The sequence below is a fragment of the Oncorhynchus masou genome, chromosome 12 (assembly GCF_036934945.1).
Source record: "Oncorhynchus masou masou isolate Uvic2021 chromosome 12, UVic_Omas_1.1, whole genome shotgun sequence".
Lineage (NCBI taxonomy): Eukaryota > Metazoa > Chordata > Actinopteri > Salmoniformes > Salmonidae > Oncorhynchus > Oncorhynchus masou.
Genome location: NC_088223.1, coordinates 94,104,823 through 94,127,012, shown reverse-complemented (window position 1 = coordinate 94,127,012; position 22,190 = coordinate 94,104,823). Strand labels below are relative to the sequence as shown.

The 22,190-nt window shown below is 42.0% G+C and overlaps 1 protein-coding gene and 1 long non-coding RNA gene across 3 annotated transcripts in view; both read left to right on the top strand.

Annotated features, from left to right (window-relative positions):
- LOC135551084 (uncharacterized) overlaps positions 1-22,190 on the top strand; it is a 160,548-nt gene that overhangs the window by 98,025 nt on the left and 40,333 nt on the right. The window lies entirely within an intron of this gene.
- Positions 15,228-22,190, top strand: part of LOC135551083 (uncharacterized) — a 41,002-nt gene continuing 34,039 nt past the window's right edge. For both annotated transcript variants that reach the window (XR_010457182.1, XM_064982479.1), the window contains exon 1: positions 15,228-15,415. Coding sequence is in view for 1 of the 2 variants with exons in the window: in XM_064982479.1 (XP_064838551.1) it covers positions 15,290-15,415 (126 nt within the window). In the remaining variant the exon portion in view is untranslated. The remainder of the gene's footprint in view (positions 15,416-22,190) is intronic.

Genomic DNA, 22,190 nt, shown 5'->3' with positions numbered 1-22,190 from the left:
TCACACCGATGATTGAGTTAAATCCTTTATAAACTACAAACAAAACTTCTGCAGCACAGCAAACACAATCAAACTGTCGCGCCAGCCAAGAGCCCCTCCCCAAAGAGCTGAATGAGCTCTCTTTATCTCCTCCTTCCTTAGTGCTCATGCGCTCTTAAAGTGGCAGTGCACGGTGAAGGCTCCGAGCAGATTTCGCCACACTCCTCCCCCCATGAAAAAACAAAGCCTGTAGAATCAGAGAGGACGCAGGCTTTGACAGGTTCATGTTCCTGCTACACAAAACCAGGGAAGTCCTCATCATCAGAGTCCTCCACGAAGAGGTCCTGCAGGTGTTGCTTTTGCCTGCGATCCAGCTCTTCTGCCGTAGGGTAGCAGGGCTTTAGGTCAACAACATGCACTGTCCTGACATCTTCCCCAGTGTCCTCCAAACAGACCAAGTAGTTCACTGGTCCCAACTGCTGCACTACACGGTATGGACCTTTCCATCTCGAAGCTAGCTTGGCAGTGAACTTCTTAGATGCCTTTGACAGATGATGTGAACGTACCCAGACACGAGACTGGGGTGGAAAACACACGTCTCGTCTATGTTTGTCATAGTTTCTCAGCTGTCGTTGTTTGGCTTTGGTTTTGCTGGCCTCCACTCTGGCTAGCAAGGTGTGGTGGTGTTGTACGGCATCAAACGCTGGGCAGTCAGGTGAAACATTCGAACTTTGCAAGACCCTGTCCATCGGACCTTTTAGTGGTCTTCCCAGGTGGAGTTCGGCGGGAGTGACCCCAGAAGTCTCCTGCACGGCAGAGTTCAGTGCAAAGCGAAATTCTGGAAGATGCTGATCCCAACTTGTGTGCTGATCCCCACGAATGAAGCAATCATCCCCTTCAGGGTTCGGTTTACCCTCTCGGTCAGGTTGGTCTGAGGATGATAGGCTGTGGTCAACTTGGCAATTACACCCCAGTAGGTACAGAGCTCTTTGTAGATTCCTGATATGAACTGCGGACCTCGGTCAGAGAGGATTTGGTCTGGAATCCCGAATCTGGTAAAAACCTCCCTTCTCAGAATTAGAGCAATGGCTGATGCACTGGCTTTGCGGAGGGGAAACAACTCCACCCAGTGTGTGTAGTAGTCCACTACCACCAATAAAAATTCATTCCGTGTCCCCCGGCTGGGAGGAAAAGGTCCCATGAGGTCAATTCCCAACATTTCATTTGGATGGGTCACCACGGTCTGCTGCATTTTCCCGGCAGGTCTGCCAATGTCTGGTTTGTATTTCTGGCAGACTTCACACTGCTGTACAAACTTCCGGGTATCAACCCACATGCCTGGCCAGTAAACCACCTCTTGTAGTCTTCGATAAGTTTTAAAAACTCCAAGATGGCCACTCATGGGATTGGCATGATAAGCTTGGATTATCTGGTCACACAATGTAGAGGGAATGAAGACGCGATAATGGGTGCTGTGTATTCCATCTCCTCTTGGAGTTTTTCGATACACTTTATCCTGAATTATGCTATACTTATCATTGAAGCGACTCTTGGTGTCTTCTTCAGACAGACTCTTGTGGATCACCATTATGGCAGCATCCTTCTGCTGTGCTCTCCATACACTCTCATCATCCAGAGGAAAGGAATCATCCAGACATTTAGCGGTAGCATAAGTACTGCACAAGGGAGGACAAACATTGGCAGTCTCTGTAATCCGAGAAAGGGCATCTGGTACAACGTTCAGTTTTCCTTTGCGATACTCAATGATGAAGTCAAACTTCTGCAGTCTGATAGACCAGCGAATAAGGCGGCTGTTGGTCTTGCCTGATGCCAGAACCCACTGCAGAGCAGCATGGTCTGTGACAACGGTGAAGATCTTTGCCTCCAAGTAGTAGCTCCATTTCTCCAAAGCCCAGACCACAGCGAGGCACTCCCTTTCAGTCGTTGAATAATTCCTCTCAGCTGAATTAAGGGTGCGACTTGCATAGGCAAGAACTTCTTCTGTTCCAAGTCCTGTTTGTTGAGCCAAGACTGCTCCAAGTCCTGTTTGACTTGCATCCGTGTACACAATGAAATGAGCATTCAGGTTAGGATGTCCAAGCACTGGAGGAGTAATTAGACTGTTTTTGAGTGCTTCAAATGCACTTTGGCATGCAGGGGTCCATTGGAATTTCACACCTTTCTTCTTAAGGTGGTTGAGGGGTTCAGCTACCTTTGAAAAGTCAGGCACAAACCTGTGGTACCATCCAGCCATGCCCAGAAACCGCTGAACAGCCTTAAGGGATGTGGGAATTGGGAATTCCTGCACGGCTGCAACTTTGGCTGGATCTGCATGGATACCTTCAGCATTAACCACATGACCAAGGAACTTGAGTTCTGGCAGACAGAAACGACACTTCTTCAAGTTCAAGGTCAAACCTGCAGCCTTTAGTCTGTCGAAGACGGACTGAATGTCTTGCAGATGATCCGCGACAGAGGAGGAGTAGATTATGATGTCATCCAGATACACAAGACAATTTCTACCCCTCAGATCTCCCAGGACAGTCTCCATCAACCTTTGGAAGGTGGCTGGAGCATTCTTCAAACCAAAAGGCATGACTTTGAAGGAGTACAAACCAGCAGGGGTGACAAAGGCAGTCTTGTCCTGACTAGTGGGATCCATTGACACCTGCCAATAGCCACTGTTCAGATCCAGATTACTAAAGATGGATGCTCCTGCCAGAGATTCCAGTATGTCATTTATGTTTGGTAGAGGGTAGGCATCGCTTTCTGTTATGGCATTCGGCTTCCTGTAGTCCACACAGAATCGATATCCACCCTCTTTCTTAGGAATCAGGACAACCGGAGAAGCCCATCCGGAAAAAGAAGGTTCCACAATTCCATTCTCCAACATGCTTTTGAGCTGTTCATTGAGAATTGCCAGTTTGGCGGGGGACAGCCTGTAGGGACGCTGCTTAATGGGGACCTCATGCCGGGTATAGATTTTGTGTTTGAAGACGGTTGTATGGCCGAGTGTAAGAGTACAAACCTCACTGTTCATGTCCAACATCTGGGAGAGCTGCCGCCTTTCATCATCTGACAGACATGCCTGTTCCACTGCTTGTTTGATGTAGAAATCCGCATCAGGTTTGTTTTTGCTCTCAGATAGAAGGGGGGGGTACGGCGGTAATCAGGGTGATAGTTGGGTCCTCGGACTTCACTGGTGGAACATGTTTTTGTCTTTGTCCGATGACTTGACCTTGTCCGGACTCTGCATAATGTAGCAGGCTCCAGCCTGAAATCAGTGCATTACCAGGTTGAAATGGATGAGGCTGAGAATAGTCAGAGTGCAGCCGATAGGAGGGTTCAGACATCGAGATGGTCAGTCCACTGAAGAACAGGAAGTCTAGGCCAAGGACTACAGCAAATGCAAGGCTTGAATCTGCAAGAATAGCCACAGGAAGGTTAATAGTCTCACCATGAAGTTTTATTATTATACTAAACCAGCCCAAAGGGGTGGTAGGTTCTCCATTGGCCAAGTACAATGGTCCCTCCTCCCATGTTCGTAGCTCCTCATGAGGTAATGCCATGTTCTGCCACAGGGCCTCTTGCATCAGGGTGTAAGATGCCCCTGTGTCGATTATGGCCTTCCCTCTCCAGTTCCTAACAGTCAGAGGAACCAATAGTTGTTGCGGAATAGGAATAAGACCGCTAGCTGTGCTGTCTAAAGGCTTCATGGTGGGCATTAAGGCTGACCCAATTGTATGCAAGCCACCACGTCTGTCTAGACTTTTAGTCTTCGGTCCTTTCTGACCTTTTCCTGAATCCTGACGCTGGACGTAGAGCGGGCAAGAATCTGGAGGATGTTGGACTTTACACCTCCAACACACGACTGGACATTTGTCCTGGATCTTGGGTACAAATATCTGAGACGGTTTAGCCCCAGGAGAGTTATGGGTATACTGGGATGAGGGAACAGGGTTTTTAGTTTGGAGGTGGTGCTTCCAGTCCTTCTCAAACTGAGTCCCAAGACGCACCAGATCATCCACATTTTGCACACGTTCTCGAAGTTGACTAGCAAGGCGGGGAACCATGTTCTTAAGAAGGAGTTTGATCATCTCCTGCTCAGTAATGTCAGCCTTCCATCTCCTACATAGAACTCGGTAGGAGAAGGCAAAGTCCCGTATTGGCTCTGCTTCACCCTGGACTCTGTTACGAACACGTTCCGCCAGTTCATCCACATAGTCCTCTGAGAGGAAGGCTAAGAGGAATATATTTTGAAACTCCTCCCAGGTTGACACCTGTTCACGGGCTATCTCCCACCAGTCTCTTGCTGTACCATGGAGAACACTGCGGAGGGTAGCAAGAACCTCCAAGTCAGTAAGGGGCCGGATAGAAAGAAAATCGTTACACTTAGATAAGAAAAACAGTGGATCAACATCATCTTCTGGGCTGCCAAAAGTGGGGAAAAGTAGTTTGATGGGGAGGGAGCGCTCTAGAGGAGGCATGACAGTGGCAGCGGGAGTTCTGTTGTTTAACAGTATCTTCAGAGGGGTTTTTGTAGTACTACCTGTTCCTATTCCCTTACTGGCCAAGCCAGTGGCAGAGGTAAAACCTGAGGGAGGTGCAGAAGATTTGTCCAGAAGGGAACAGCACTGCATTACCTCCTGGTGCAGCTCTTCCAGTTGAAGGTCTGTGGCCTTCTGTGCTTTTTCCATCTCATTAACGGTGTCCTTTTGAGTCTGTTCAATCAAAAATCGTAGTTCCCCTGTGAGAGAGTTCTTCATGTCCTCCATAACTTCCTTCAGATAAGAACGCACTCCCTTCACAACAGAGGCTGACTCCTCTGCTCTCTGTTTTTGTTCCTCCTCAAGAAAGACTATGACTTGATGATGGTTAGTTTCCATTTGTGTTTTGAACCGGTGCAGTTTTCCTTGAATATCCTGCTTCAGAGAATCTTGTAAATATTTCTGTCTCTGAACAATTTGTTGTTGGTTTTCCTCCATTTGACAGGGAAGGTAATCCAACCTCCGCTGCACATCTGTCTGATGAGCCTCCACACATTCACTGAGTTTGCGAATGGCATTCTCCTGCATTGTCAAACTATGATTGGTGTGTGTCCATTGATGTTCCAGTTGTCCAGTGATCACAGAGACACCTCTCCCAGTCTCTCTAGACAGGGTAACCGGAAGGGTTTGAGGGGAGGGTAATGGTGGAGATGTTATAGGTGAACCAGAAGCCTGGGGATTAGGGTCAGTGCTATCCAACTCCATTAGTCCATCAAGTCCTTCCACAATGAAAGAATCCCGAACATGATTACCATCAGGTGTGTCCACATTGACACAGTATGGGGTTCCAACAAAAGACATGATTCAACCTTGTGTGGATGGTGTCATGAGTGTTTCTCTTCAAGTCCCTGTTTGGGCGCCAATTCTGTAGCGGTATTTATTAGAGAGGGGTAAAGAAAGCTTTTGTTTGGGCGCCAGGCAGGTATTAACCATGCCGAAAGGAAAAGAGTAGAATAGAGAGAGTACCACTACCAGACACACACACATCAGCAGAAGAGACTGCCTAGAGTGTAGCCTGTTTACCAGATAGCCAGTGGAGAGAAAAGAGAATACACACCATATAAAACCCACATCACAGCACAGGGGTAACCCCAACAAGAATACTTCATACAATAATACTAATAATGGCAGAGCAATTCAACAGCATCTTCATACAAATACGAACCCAGTCATCAACAGAGGATTTGCAATAATCTGTATTATTTTCTAGTGGATGAGTGCAGAGGGTATGAATGTGGGGGTGTTCATCGACACAACAAAGGCCTTAAAAATGTCCACAGTCTTCTCGGCCACATGTCATTAGTACACCTCACCTCAATACAGTTCACATAACAATACACAACTTGCAAGCAACCTCCCTTTTAACTAAAATGTCCATCAAAATACTTCTGGCAGGGCAATAATAGTCCAGCTCTAATGAACTTCAATGGGAAGTGCATTTGAAAAATAGAGAGTCTGTTGCAGGGTAAAGCACTGGAACGAGAGGGAAGAGAAAGAGAGAGAAAAAGAGAAATCTTTGCTGTGGTCTTCAGGCCTGCCGGTGTACGGTCTGACTGTCCGATGGTTTGTTGGTTTGTAATAAAAAGCTTCGCAACAATGTTGCTACTAATCCATGCGATCCATAACGGGCGCGGTCCCAAACAAAAACAACCACGATCTAAAGCGATCACACCGATGATTGAGTTAAATCCTTTATAAACTACAAACAAAACTTCTGCAGCACAGCAAACACAATCAAACTGTCGCGCCAGCCAAGAGCCCCTCCCCAAAGAGCTGAATGAGCTCTCTTTATCTCCTCCTTCCTTAGTGCTCATGCGCTCTTAAAGTGGCAGTGCACGGTGAAGGCTCCGAGCAGATTTCGCCACAACTGTCTGTTAGTGTTGGTTACTGTCAGTTACTGTCTACTACTGTCTGTTAGTGTTGGTTACTGTCTGTTATTGTCTGTTACTGTCTGTTAGTGTTGGTTACTGTCTGCTACTGTCTGTTAGTGTTGGTTAATGTCTGCTACTGTCTGTTAGTGTTGGTTACTGTCAGTTAATGTCCGCTACTGTCTGTTAGTGTTGGTTACTGTCAGTTACTGTCTGCTACTGTCTGTTAGTGTTGGTTACTGTCTGTTACTGTCTGTTAGTGTTGGTTACTGTCTGTTACTGTCTGTTGGTGTTGGTTACTGTCTGTTACTGTCTGTTAGTGTTGGTTACTGCCTGTTACTGTCTGTTAGTGTCTGTTAGTGTTGGTTACTGTCTGCTACTGTCTGTTAATGTCTGTTAGTGTTGGTTACTGTCTGTTAGTGTTGGTTACTGTCTGTTACTGTCTGTTACTGTCTGTTAGTGTTGGTTACTGTCTGCTACTGTCTGTTAGTGTTGGTTACTGTCTGCTACTGTCTGTTAGTGTTGGTTACTGTCTGTTACTGTCTGTTAGTGTTGGTTACTGCCTGCTACTGTCTGTTAGTGTTGGTTACTGTCAGTTACTGTCTGTTAGTGTTGGTTACTGCCTGCTACTGTCTGTTAGTGTTGGTTACTGCCTGCTACTGTCTGTTAGTGTTGGTTACTGTCAGTTACTGTCTGTTAGTGTTGGTTACTGTCTGTTACTGTCTGTTAGTGTTGGTTACTGTCAGTTACTGTCTGCTACTGTCTGTTAGTGTTGGTTACTGTCTGTTACTGTCTGTTACTGTCTGTTAGTGTTGGTTACTGTCTGCTACTGTCTGTTAGTGTTGGTTACTGTCAGTTACTGTCTGCTACTCTCTGTTAGTGTTGGTTACTGTCTGTTTCTGTCTGTTAGTGTTGGTTACTGCCTGCTACTCTCTGTTAGTGTTGGTTACTGTCTGTTAGTGTTGGTTACTGCCTGTTACTGTCTGTTAGTGTCTGTTAGTGTTGGTTAGTGTCTGCTACTGTCTGTTAATGTCTGTTAGTGTTGGTTACTGTCTGTTAGTGTTGGTTACTGTCTGTTAGTGTTGGTTACAGTCTGTTACTGTCTGTTACTGTCTGTTAGTGTTGGTTACTGTCTGCTACTGTCTGTTAGTGTTGGTTACTGTCTGCTACTGTCTGTTAGTGTTGGTTACTGTCTGCTACTGTCTGTTAGTGTTGGTTACTGTCTGTTACTGTCTGTTAGTGTTGGTTACTGCCTGCTACTGTCTGTTAGTGTTGGTTACTGCCTGCTACTGTCTGTTAGTGTTGGTTACTGTCAGTTACTGTCTGTTAGTGTTGGTTACTGCCTGCTACTGTCTGTTAGTGTTGGTTACTGTCTGCTACTGTCTGTTAGTGTTGGTTACTGTCTGTTACTGTCTGTTAGTGTTGGTTACTCTCTGCTACTGTCTGTTAGTGTTGGTTACTGTCTGCTACTGTCTGTTAGTGTTGGTTACTGCCTGCTACTGTCTGTTAGTGTTCGTTACTGTCTGTTACTGTCTGTTACTGTCTGGTACTGTCTGTTAGTGTTGGTTACTGTCAGTTAATGTCTGATACTGTCTGTTACTGTCAGTTACTGTCTGCTACTGTCTGTTAGTGTTGGTTACTGTCTGCTACTCTCTGTTAGTGTTGGTTACTGTCTGCTACTGTCTGTTAGTATTGGATACTGTCTGGTACTGTCTGTTACTGTCTGTTACTGTCAGTTACTGTCTGCTACTGTCTGTTAGTGTTGGTTACTGTCTGCTACTGTCTGTTAGTGTTGGTTACTGTCTGTTACTGTCTGTTACTGTCTGTTAGTGTTGGTTACTGCCTGCTACTGTCTGTTAGTTTTGGTTACTGTCAGTTACTGTCTGCTACTGTCTGTTAGTGTTGGTTACTGTCTGTTACTGTCTGTTACTGTCTGTTAGTGTTGGTTACTGTCTGTTACTGTCTGTTAGTGTTGGTTACTGTCTGTTACTGTCTGTTAGTGTTGGTTACTGCCTGCTACTGTCTGTTAGTTTTGGTTACTGTCAGTTACTGTCTGCTACTGTCTGTTAGTGTTGGTTACTGTCTGTTACTGTCTGTTACTGTCTGTTAGTGTTGGTTACTGTCTGTTACTGTATGTTAGTGTTGGCTACTGCCTGTTACTGTCTGTTAGTGTTGGTTACTGTCTGCTACTGTCTGTTAGTGTTGGTTACTGTCAGTTACTGTCTGTTAGTGTTGGTTACTGCCTGCTACTGTCTGTTAGTGTTGGTTACTGTCAGTTACTGTCTGTTAGTGTTGGTTACTGTCTGTTACTGTCTGTTAGTGTTGGTTACTGTCTGTTACTGTCTGTTAGTGTTGGTTACTGCCTGTTACTGTCTGTTAGTGTTGGTTACTGCCTGTTACTGTCTGTTAGTGTTGGTTACTGTCTGCTACTGTCTGTTAGTGTTGGTTACTGTCAGTTACTGTCTGTTAGTGTTGGTTACTGCCTGCTACTCTCTGTTAGTGTTGATTACTGTCAGTTACTGTCTGCTACTGTCTGTTAGTGTTGGTTACTGCCTGCTACTGTCTGTTAGTGTTGGTTACTGCCTGCTACTCTCTGTTAGTGTTGGTTACTGCCTGCTACTGTCTGCTACTGTCTGTTAGTGTTTGTTACTGTCTGTTACTGTCTGTTAGTGTTGGTTACTGCCTGCTACTGTCTGTTAGTTTTGGTTACTGTCAGTTACTGTCTGCTACTGTCTGTTAGTGTTGGTTACTGTCTGTTACTGTCTGTTACTGTCTGTTAGTGTTGGTTACTGTCTGTTACTGTCTGTTAGTGTTGGTTACTGTCTGTTACTGTCTGTTAGTGTTGGTTACTGTCTGTTAGTGTTGGTTACTGCCTGCTACTGTCTGTTAGTGTTGGTTACTGTCTGTTAGTGTTTGTTAGTGTTGGTTACTGCCTGCTACTGTCTGTTAGTTTTGGTTACTGCCTGCTACTGTCTGTTAGTGTTGGTTACTGTCTGTTACTGTCTGTTAGTGTTGGTTACTGCCTGCTACTGTCTGTTAGTTTTGGTTACTGTCTGGTACTGTCTGTTACTGTATGTTAGTGTTGGTTACTGTCTGTTACTGTCTGCTACTGTCTGTTAGTGTTGGTTACTGTCTGTTACTGTCTGTTAGTGTTGGCTACTGCCTGTTACTGTCTGTTAGTGTTGGTTACTGTCTGCTACTGTCTGTTAGTGTTGGTTACTGCCTGTTACTGTCTGTTAGTGTTGGTTACTGTCTGTTACTGTCTGTTAGTGTTGGTTACTGTCTGTTACTGTCTGTTAGTGTTGGTTACTGCCTGTTACTGTCTGTTAGTGTTGGTTACTGCCTGTTACTGTCTGTTAGTGTTGGTTACTGTCTGCTACTGTCTGTTAGTGTTGGTTACTGTCAGTTACTGTCTGTTAGTGTTGGTTACTGCCTGCTACTCTCTGTTAGTGTTGGTTACTGTCAGTTACTGTCTGCTACTGTCTGTTAGTGTTGGTTACTGCCTGTTACTGTCTGTTAGTGTTGGTTACTGCCTGCTACTCTCTGTTAGTGTTGGTTACTGTCAGTTACTGTCTGCTACTGTCTGTTAGTGTTGGTTACTGTCTGTTAGTGTTGGTTACTGTCTGTTACTGTCTGTTAGTGTTGGTTACTGCCTGCTACTCTCTGTTAGTGTTGGTTACTGTCAGTTACTGTCTGCTACTGTCTGTTAGTGTTGGTTACTGTCTGCTACTGTCTGTTAGTGTTGGTTACTGTCTGTTACTGTCTGTTAGTGTTGGTTACTGTCTGTTACTGTCTGTTAGTGTTGGTTACTGTCTGTTACTCTCTGTTAGTGTTGGTTACTGTCTGTTTCTGTCTGTTAGTGTTGTTTACTGTCTGTTACTGTCTGTTAGTGTTGGATACTGTCTGTTACTGTCTGTTAGTGTTGGTTACTGTCTGCTACTGTCTGTTAGTGTTGGTTACTGTCTGCTACTGTCTTGTAGTGTTGGTTACTGTCTGTTACTGTCTGTTAGTGTTGGTTACTGTCTGCTACTGTCTGTTAGTGTTGGTTACTGCCTGTTACTGTCTGTTAGTGTTGGTTACTGTCTGTTACTGTCTGTTACTGTCTGTTAGTGTTGGTTACTGTCTGTTACTGTCTGTTACTGTCTGTTACTGTCTGTTAGTGTTGGTTACTGTCTGTTACTGTCTGTTAGTGTTGGTTACTGTCTGGTACTGTCTGTTTCTGTCTGTTAGTGTTGGTTACTGTCTGTTACTGTCTGTTAGTGTTGGTTACTGTCTGCTACAGTCTGTTAGTGTTGGTTACTGTCTGCTACTGTCTGTTAGTGTTGGTTACTGTCTGTTACTGTCTGTTACTGTCTGTTAGTGTTGGTTACTGTCTGCTACTGTCTTGTAGTGTTGGTTACTGTCTGTTACTGTCTGTTAGTGTTGGTTACTGTCTGTTACTGTCTGTTACTGTCTGCTACTGTCTGTTAGTGTTGGTTACTGTCTGTTACTGTCTGTTAGTGTTGGCTACTGCCTGTTACTGTCTGTTAGTGTTGGTTACTGTCTGCTACTGTCTGTTAGTGTTGGTTACTGCCTGTTACTGTCTGTTAGTGTTGGTTACTGTCTGTTACTGTCTGTTAGTGTTGGTTACTGTCTGTTACTGTCTGTTAGTGTTGGTTACTGCCTGTTACTGTCTGTTAGTGTTTGTTACTGCCTGTTACTGTCTGTTAGTGTTGGTTACTGTCTGCTACTGTCTGTTAGTGTTGGTTACTGTCAGTTACTGTCTGTTAGTGTTGGTTACTGCCTGCTACTGTCTGTTAGTGTTGGTTACTGTCAGTTACTGTCTGCTACTCTCTGTTAGTGTTGGTTACTGTCAGTTACTGTCTGCTACTGTCTGTTAGTGTTGGTTACTGCCTGTTACTGTCTGTTAGTGTTGGTTACTGCCTGCTACTCTCTGTTAGTGTTGGTTACTGTCAGTTACTGTCTGCTACTGTCTGTTAGTGTTGGTTACTGTCTGTTAGTGTTGGTTACTGTCTGTTACTGTCTGTTACTGTCTGTTAGTGTTGGTTACTGTCTGTTACTGTCTGTTAGTGTTGGTTACTGTCTGTTACTGTCTGTTACTGTCTGTTAGTGTTGGTTACTGTCTGTTACTGTCTGTTAGTGTTGGTTACTGTCTGTTACTCTCTGTTAGTGTTGGTTACTGTCTGTTTCTGTCTGTTAGTGTTGTTTACTGTCTGTTACTGTCTGTTAGTGTTGGATACTGTCTGTTACTGTCTGTTAGTGTTGGTTACTGTCTGCTACTGTCTGTTAGTGTTGGTTACTGTCTGTTAGTGTTGGTTACTGTCTGCTACTGTCTTGTAGTGTTGGTTACTGTCTGTTACTGTCTGTTAGTGTTGGTTACTGTCTGCTACTGTCTGTTAGTGTTGGTTACTGCCTGTTACTGTCTGTTAGTGTTGGTTACTGTCTGTTACTGTCTGTTACTGTCTGTTAGTGTTGGTTACTGTCTGTTACTGTCTGTTACTGTCTGTTACTGTCTGTTACTGTCTGTTAGTGTTGGTTACTGTCTGTTACTGTCTGTTAGTGTTGGTTACTGTCTGTTACTGTCTGTTACTGTCTGTTAGTGTTGGTTACTGTCTGTTACTGTCTGTTAGTGTTGGTTACTGTCTGGTACTGTCTGTTTCTGTCTGTTAGTGTTGGTTACTGTCTGTTACTGTCTGTTAGTGTTGGTTACTGTCTGCTACTGTCTGTTAGTGTTGGTTACTGTCTGTTACTGTCTGTTAGTGTTGGTTACTGTCTGTTACTGTCTGTTAGTGTTGGTTACTGTCTGTTACTGTCTGTTAGTGTTGGTTACTGTCAGTTACTGTCTGTTAGTGTTGGTTACTGTCTGTTACTGTCTGTTAGTGTTGGTTACTGTCTGGTACTGTCTGTTTCTGTCTGTTAGTGTTGGTTACTGTCTGTTACTGTCTGTTAGTGTTGGTTACTGTCTGCTACTGACTGTTAGTGTTGGTTACTGTCTGCTACTGTCTGTTAGTGTTGGTTACTGTCTGTTACTGTCTGTTACTGTCTGTTACTGTCTGTTAGTGTTGGTTACTGTCTGTTACTGTCTGTTACTGTCTGTTACTGTCTGTTAGTGTTGGTTACTGTCTGTTACTGTCTGTTAGTGTTGTTTACTGCCTGCTACTGTCTGTTAGTGTTGGTTACTGTCTGTTACTGTCTGTTAGTGTTGGTTACTGTCTGTTAGTGTCTGTTAGTGTTGGTTACTGTCTGCTACTGTCTGTTAGTGTTGGTTACTGTCTGTTACTGTCTGTTAGTGTTGGTTACTGCCTGTTACTGTCTGTTAGTGTTGGTTACTGTCTGCTACTGTCTGTTAGTGTTGGTTACTGTCTGTTAGTGTTGTTTACTGCCTGCTACTGTCTGTTAGTGTTGGTTACTGTCTGTTAGTGTTGGTTACTGTCTGTTACTGTCTGTTAGTGTTGGTTACTGCCTGCTACTGTCTGTTAGTGTTGGTTACTGTCTGTTAGTGTTGGTTACTGTCTGCTACTGTCTGTTAGTGTTGGTTACTGTCTGTTACTGTCTGTTAGTGTTGGTTACTGCCTGCTACTGTCTGTTAGTTTTGGTTACTGTCAGTTACTGTCTGCTACTGTCTGTTAGTGTTGGTTACTGTCTGTTACTGTCTGTTACTGTCTGTTAGTGTTGGTTACTGTCTGTTAGTGTTGGTTACTGTCTGTTACTGTATGTTAGTGTTGGTTACTGTCTGTTACTGTCTGCTACTGTCTGTTAGTGTTGGTTACTGTCTGTTACTGTCTGTTAGTGTTGGTTACTGCCTGTTACTGTCTGTTAGTGTTGGTTACTGTCTGCTACTGTCTGTTAGTGTTGGTTACTGCCTGTTACTGTCTGTTAGTGTTGGTTACTGTCTGTTACTGTCTGTTAGTGTTGGTTACTGTCTGTTACTGTCTGTTAGTGTTGGTTACTGCCTGTTACTGTCTGTTAGTGTTGGTTACTGCCTGTTACTGTCTGTTAGTGTTGGTTACTGTCTGCTACTGTCTGTTAGTGTTGGTTACTGTCAGTTACTGTCTGTTAGTGTTGGTTACTGCCTGCTACTCTCTGTTAGTGTTGGTTACTGTCAGTTACTGTCTGCTACTGTCTGTTAGTGTTGGTTACTGCCTGTTACTGTCTGTTAGTGTTGGTTACTGCCTGCTACTCTCTGTTAGTGTTGGTTACTGTCAGTTACTGTCTGCTACTGTCTGTTAGTGTTGGTTACTGCCTGTTACTGTCTGTTAGTGTTGGTTACTGCCTGCTACTCTCTGTTAGTGTTGGTTACTGTCAGTTACTGTCTGTTACTGTCTGTTAGTGTTGGTTACTGTCTGTTACTGTCTGTTACTGTCTGTTAGTGTTGGTTACTGTCTGTTACTGTCTGTTAGTGTTGGTTACTGTCTGGTACTGTCTGTTTCTGTCTGTTAGTGTTGGTTACTGTCTGTTACTGTCTGTTAGTGTTGGTTACTGTCTGCTACAGTCTGTTAGTGTTGGTTACTGCCTGTTACTGTCTGTTAGTGTTGGTTACTGTCTGTTACTGTCTGTTACTGTCTGTTACTGTCTGTTAGTGTTGGTTACTGTCTGTTACTGTCTGTTAGTGTTGTTTACTGCCTGCTACTGTCTGTTAGTGTTGGTTACTGTCTGTTAGTGTTGGTTACTGCCTGTTACTGTCTGTTAGTGTTGGTTACTGTCTGCTACTGTCTGTTAGTGTTGGTTACTGTCTGTTAGTGTTGTTTACTGCCTGCTACTGTCTGTTAGTGTTGGTTACTGTCTGTTAGTGTTGGTTACTGTCTGTTACTGTCTGTTAGTGTTGGTTACTGCCTGCTACTGTCTGTTAGTGTTGGTTACTGTCTGTTAGTGTTGGTTACTGTCTGCTACTGTCTGTTAGTGTTGGTTACTGTCAGTTACTGTCTGTTAGTGTTGGTTACTGTCAGTTACTGTCTGTTAGTGTTGGTTACTGTCTGTTACTGTCTGTTAGTGTTGGTTACTGTCTGCTACTGTCTGTTAGTGTTGGTTACTGTCTGTTAGTGTTGGTTACTGCCTGCTACTGTCTGTTAGTGTTGCTTACTGTCTGTTAGTGTTGGTTACTGTCAGTTACTGTCTGTTAGTGTTGGTTACTGTCAGTTACTGTCTGTTAGTGTTGGTTACTGTCTGCTACTGTCTGTTAGTGTTGGCTACTGTCTGCTACTGTCTGTTACCGTCTGTTACTCTCTGCTATTGGTCAGATGTTGACTTTTGACATTCTTTCCTGTACATGTAACCATTATAAAATCTTTTTAAAGTAGTTTATTATTGTAATTATCTATGTTGTATGTTGTATTTGTAATGTAATGCAAAGTTTGCAAACAAAAGAAAGTGTGTTTTTCATTTCAACTCCTGACTTTGTTCCAGGAACACCTCCCACTGGGTGCAGACGTCAATTCAACATCTATTCCGCGTTGGTTCCACATCATTTCATTGAAACATTTCCTTGTGGAAACAATGTTGATTGAACCAGTGTGACCCCAGTTGCCATGACGCCTTCATGTAAGCTCCGGTATCTTGCCCTGTGTGTGTGTGTGTGTGTGTGTGTGTGTGTGTGTGTGTGTGTGTGTGTGTGTGTGTGTGTGTGTGTGTGTGTGTGTGTGTGTGTGTGTGTGTGTGTGTGTGTGTGTGTGTGTGTGTGTGTGTGTGTGTGTGTGTGTGTGTGTGTGTGTGTGTGTGTGTGTGTGTGTGTGTGTGCAGTTCAGTTTGCCTGCAGATTAATGTGCGCATGTTCCTCTGCTGAACATGTCTATTAAAGCAGAGTCTGATCTCAGAGAGACTCAGATGGAGAGAGAGAGAGACAGACAGACAGAGAGACAGACAGACAGACAGAGACAGACAGACAGACAGACAGACAGCATGTCTCCCTCCCAGTCCTCACTACTACTGCTACTGCTGATGGTCTCCTGCTCCTGGGCCACCCACTTTTTAGGAGGAACCATGACCTTCAACCCCAGAGGGACCAACCCAGACGGAACCTACAGGGTGAGACCAATGAAGACCAATAAGACCAATGACAATGATCATGCTTTCTATTAAAGATCCTGTCATTTCCTGGTTGCTACAATTCTAATAGTTTGCCAGATTTCAGTTTGTGACAAAACAAGCATGTATAGTTTAGATTGATACTGCTGTGAAATATATTTTCAATAACCAACAATATAATTTTTTCAGCTGTTTGAAGCTGGTGTACAAAACAGACAGTAAAAGACACAAAAATACAGATATATAACTCACATTTCTACGTATTGCAGCTTTAAGTGTTCTTAAGTGTTTTCTAAATGTACCAGTTAACTACCAGAATGTATCACTAAACTACCATAATGTACCACTAAACTACCAGCTTGTACCAGTAAACTACCAGAATGTACCAGTAAACTATCAGAATGTACCACTAAACTACCATAATGTACCACTAAAATACCAGAATGTACCAGTAAACTACCATAATGTACCACTAAACTACCAGAATTTACCAGCAAACTACCAGAATGTACCAGTAAACTACCAGAATGTACCAGTAAACTGCCAGAATGTACAACTCAACTACCAGAATGTACCAGTAAACTACCATAATGTACCACTAAACTACCATAATGTATCACTAAACTACCCTAATGTACCACTAAGCTATCAGAATGTAACGGTAAACTACCATAATGTACCACCAAACTACCATAATTTATCTATAAACTACCAGAATGTACCAGTAAACTACCAGAATGTACCACTAAACTACCAGAATGTACCAGTTAACTACCAGAATGTACCAGTAAACTACCAGAATGTATCACTAAACTACCATAATGTACCAGTAAACTCCCAGAATGTACCAGTAAACTACCAGAATGTACAACTAAACTACCACATTGTGTATATATTACAAACTAAAGGCGAACATGGACAAAGATACAAAGAATATGAAGAAAACAATTCTGAATACATAACTTACTAACGTTTCCATAGATTTCCAAAATGAACTGTAAAATTGAAGAAAAAATGAACCTAATGTAAATTACCAGTTGTTTTGAACACACAACGTTACCATTTGGTCTGTGGTGCATGTTTGCTGCCCTCTAGTGGTCTTTGTCATGTATGGCTCTCCTTTTCTCACTACTATTACTCACTCCTATTCACTACTTATACCCACTCCTATTAACTACTTATACCCACTCCTATTCACTACTATTACCCACTCCTATTCACTACTTTTACCCACTCCTATTAACTAATTATACCCACTCCTATTCACTACTTATGCCAACTACTATTCACTACTTATACCCACTGCTATTCACTATGTATACCCAATCTTTTCACTACGTATACCCACTCCTATTCACTACTTATACCCACTCCTATTCACTACTTATACCCACTCCTATTCACTAATTATACCCACTACTATTCACTACTTATATCCACTACTATTCACTACTTATACCCACTCCTATTCACTACTTATACCCACTAATATTCACTACTTATATCCACTACTATTCACTACTTGCACCCACTACTTATACCCACTACTATTCACTACTTATACCCACTACTATTCACGACTTATACCCACTCCTATTCACTACTTATACCCACTACTATTCACTACTTATACCCACCTCTATTCACTACTTATACCCACTGCTATTCACTACTTGCACCCACTACTTATACCCACTACTATTCACTACTTATACCCACTACTATTCACTACTTATACCCACTGCTATCCACTACTTATACCCACTCCTATTCACTACTTACACCCACTCATATTCACAACTTATACCCACTCCTATTCACTAATTATACCCACTACTATTCACTACTTATATCCACTACTATTCACTACTTACACCGACTCCGATTCACTACTTATACCCACTCCTATTCACTACTTATACCCACTAATATTCACTACTTATACCCACTAATATTCACTACTTGCACCCACTACTTATACCCACTACTATTCACTACTTATACCCACTAATATTCACTACTTATACCCACTACTATTCACTACTTGCACCCACTACTTATACCCACTACTATTCACTACTTATACCCACTACTATTCACGACTTATACCCAATCCTATTCACTACTTATACCCACTACTATTCACTACTTATACACACCTCTATTCACTACTTATACCCACGACTATTCACTACTTATACCCACTGCTATTCACTACTTGCACCCACTACTTATACCCACTACTATTCACTACCTTTACCCACTCCTATTCACCACGTATACCCGCTCCTATTCACTGCTTATATCCACTGCTATTCACTACTTGCACCCACTCATATTCACTACGTATACCCACTACTATTCACTACATATACCCACTATTATTCACTACTTATACCCACTCCTATTCACTACTTTTACCCACTCCTATCTACTACTTATACCCACTCCTATGAACTACTTATGCTCACTGCTATTCACTACTTATACCCACTGCTATTCAGGATTTATACCCACTACTATTCAATACTTTTACCCACTCTTTTCCACTACTTATACCCACTCCTATTCACTACTAATTACCACTGCTATTCACTACTTATACCATCTACTATTCACTACTTATACCCACTACTATTCACTACTTATACCTGCTCCTAATCACTACTTATACCCACTACTATTCACTACATATACCCAATCACATTCACAACTTATTCCCACTACTATTCACTAACTAGACCCAGTTCTATTCACTACTTATACCCACTACTTATACCCACTCATATTCACTACTTATTCCCAATACTATTCACTACAAATACCCACACCTATTCACTACTTATGCACACTACTAGTCACTACTTATACCCACTCCTATTCACTACATATACCCACTACTATTCACCTCTTATGCGCACTACTAATCACTACTTACACCCACTCCTGTTCACTACTTATACCCACTACTATTCACTACTTATACCCACTCCTATTCACTACTTATACCCACTCCTATTCACTACTTATACCCAATACTATTCACTTCTTATACCCAGCACTATTCACTTCTTATACCCACTTCTATTCACTACTTATACCCACTACCTATACCCACTCCTATTCACTACTTATACCCACTCCTATTCACTAATTCTACCCGCTCCCATTCACTACTTATACCCACTACTATTCACTACTTATACCCACTCCTATTCACTACTTATACCCACTACTATTCACTACTTATACCCACTACTATTGACTACTTATACCCACTCCTATTCACTACTTATACCCACTACCTATACACGCTCCTATTCACTACTTATACCCACTCCTATTCACTAATTATACACGCTCCCATTCACTCCTTTTACCCACTACTATTCACTACTTATACCCACTGCTATTCACTACTTATACCCACTCAAATTCGCTACTTATACCCACTCATATTCACAACTTATTCCCACTACAATTCACTACTTATACCCACTACTATTCACAACTTATACACACTCCTATTCCCTACTTATACCCACTCCGATTCACTACTTATACCCACTGCTATTCACTTCTTATACCCACCAATTATACCCACTACTATTCAATACGTATAACCACTACTATTCACAATTTATACCCACTCCTATTCACTACTTATACCCACTCCTATTCATTTCTTATACCCACTACTATTCACTACTTATACCCACTCCTATTCACTACCTATACCCACTACTATTCACTGCTAATACCCACTACTCTTCACTACTTATACCCACTCCTATTCACTACTTATACCCACTACTATTCAATACTTATACCCACTACTATTCACTATTTATAAACACTACTATTCACTATTTATACACATTCATATTCGCTACTTATTCCCGCTTATATTCACTACTTATACCCATGCATATTCACTACTCATTCCCACTTACTTTCACTACTTATACACATTCCTATTCACTACTTACACCCACTCCTATTCACTACTTATACCCACTACTATTCACTACTTATACCTACTCCCATTCACTACTTATACCCACTAGTATTCAAAACTTATACCCACTACTATTCACTACTTATACCCACTACTATTCACGACTTATACCCACTACTATTCATTATTTATACCCACTACTTATACCCACTCCTATTCACTACTTACACCCACTCCTATTCACTACTTATACCCACTACTATTCACTATTTATACCCGCTACTTATACCCACTACTATTCACTACTTATACCCACTGCTATTCACTACATAGACCCACTACTATTCACTATTTTTACCCACTACTATTCACTACTTATACCACCTACTATTCACTACTTATACCCACTCCTATTCACTACTTATACCCACTCCTATTCACTACTTATACCAACTACTATTCACTACTTATACCCACTGCTATTCACTATGTATACCCAATCTTTTCACTACGTATACCCACTCCTATTCACTACTTATACCCACTACTATTCACTACTTATACCCACTGCTATCCACTACTTATACCCACTCCTATTCACTACTTACATCCACTCATATTCACAACTTATACCCACTCCTATTCACTAATTATACCCAGTACTATTCACTACTTATATCCACTACTATTCACTACTTACACCGACTCCGATTCACTACTTATACCCACTCCTATTCACTACTTATACCCACTAATATTCACTACTTATACCCACTAATATTCACTACTTGCACCCACTACTTATACCCACTACTATTCACTACTTATACCCACTAATATTCACTACTTATACCCACTACTATTCACTACTTGCACCCACTACTTATACCCACTACTATTCACTACTTATACCCACTACTATTCACGACTTATACCCAATCCTATTCACTACTTATACCCACTACTATTCACTACTTATACACACCTCTATTCACTACTTATACCCACGACTATTCACTACTTATACCCACTGCTATTCACTACTTGCACCCACTACTTATACCCACTACTATTCACTACCTTTACCCACTCCTATTCACCACGTATACCCGCTCCTATTCACTGCTTATATCCACTGCTATTCACTACTTGCACCCGCTCATATTCACTACGTATACCCACTACTATTCACTACATATACCCACTATTATTCACTACTTATACCCACTCCTATTCACTACTTTTACCCACTCCTATCTACTACTTATACCCACTCCTATGAACTACTTATGCTCACTGCTATTCACTACTTATACCCACTGCTATTCAGGATTTATACCCACTACTATTCAATACTTTTACCCACTCTTTTCCACTACTTATACCCACTCCTATTCACTACTAATTACCACTGCTATTCACTACTTATACCATCTACTATTCACTACTTATACCCACTACTATTCACTACTTATACCTGCTCCTAATCACTACTTATACCCACTACTATTCACTACATATACCCAATCACATTCACAACTTATTCCCACTACTATTCACTAACTAGACCCAGTTCTATTCACTACTTATACCCACTACTTATACCCACTCATATTCACTACTTATTCCCAATACTATTCACTACAAATACCCACACCTATTCACTACTTATGCACACTACTAGTCACTACTTATACCCACTCCTATTCACTACATATACCCACTACTATTCACCTCTTATGCGCACTACTAATCACTACTTACACCCACTCCTGTTCACTACTTATACCCACTACTATTCACTACTTATACCCACTCCTATTCACTACTTATACCCACTCCTATTCACTACTTATACCCAATACTATTCACTTCTTATACCCAGCACTATTCACTTCTTATACCCACTTCTATTCACTACTTATACCCACTACCTATACCCACTCCTATTCACTACTTATACCCACTCCTATTCACTAATTCTACCCGCTCCCATTCACTACTTATACCCACTACTATTCACTACTTATACCCACTCCTATTCACTACTTATACCCACTACTATTCACTACTTATACCCACTACTATTGACTACTTATACCCACTCCTATTCACTACTTATACCCACTACCTATACACGCTCCTATTCACTACTTATACCCACTCCTATTCACTAATTATACCCGCTCCCATTCACTCCTTTTACCCACTACTATTCACTACTTATACCCACTGCTATTCACTACTTATACCCACTCAAATTCGCTACTTATACCCACTCATATTCACAACTTATTCCCACTACAATTCACTACTTATACCCACTACTATTCACAACTTATACACACTCCTATTCCCTACTTATACCCACTCCGATTCACTACTTATACCCACTGCTATTCACTTCTTATACCCACTAATTATACCCACTACTATTCAATACGTATAACCACTACTATTCACAATTTATACCCACTCCTATTCACTACTTATACCCACTCCTATTCATTTCTTATACCCACTACTATTCACTACTTATACCCACTCCTATTCACTACCTATACCCACTACTATTCACTACTAATACCCACTACTCTTCACTACTTATACCCACTCCTATTCACTACTTATACCCACTACTATTCAATACTTATACCCACTACTATTCACTATTTATACACACTACTATTCACTATTTATACACATTCATATTCGCTACTTATTCCCGCTTATATTCACTACTTATACCCATGCATATTCACTACTCATTCCCACTTACATTCACTACTTATACACATTCCTATTCACTACTTACAC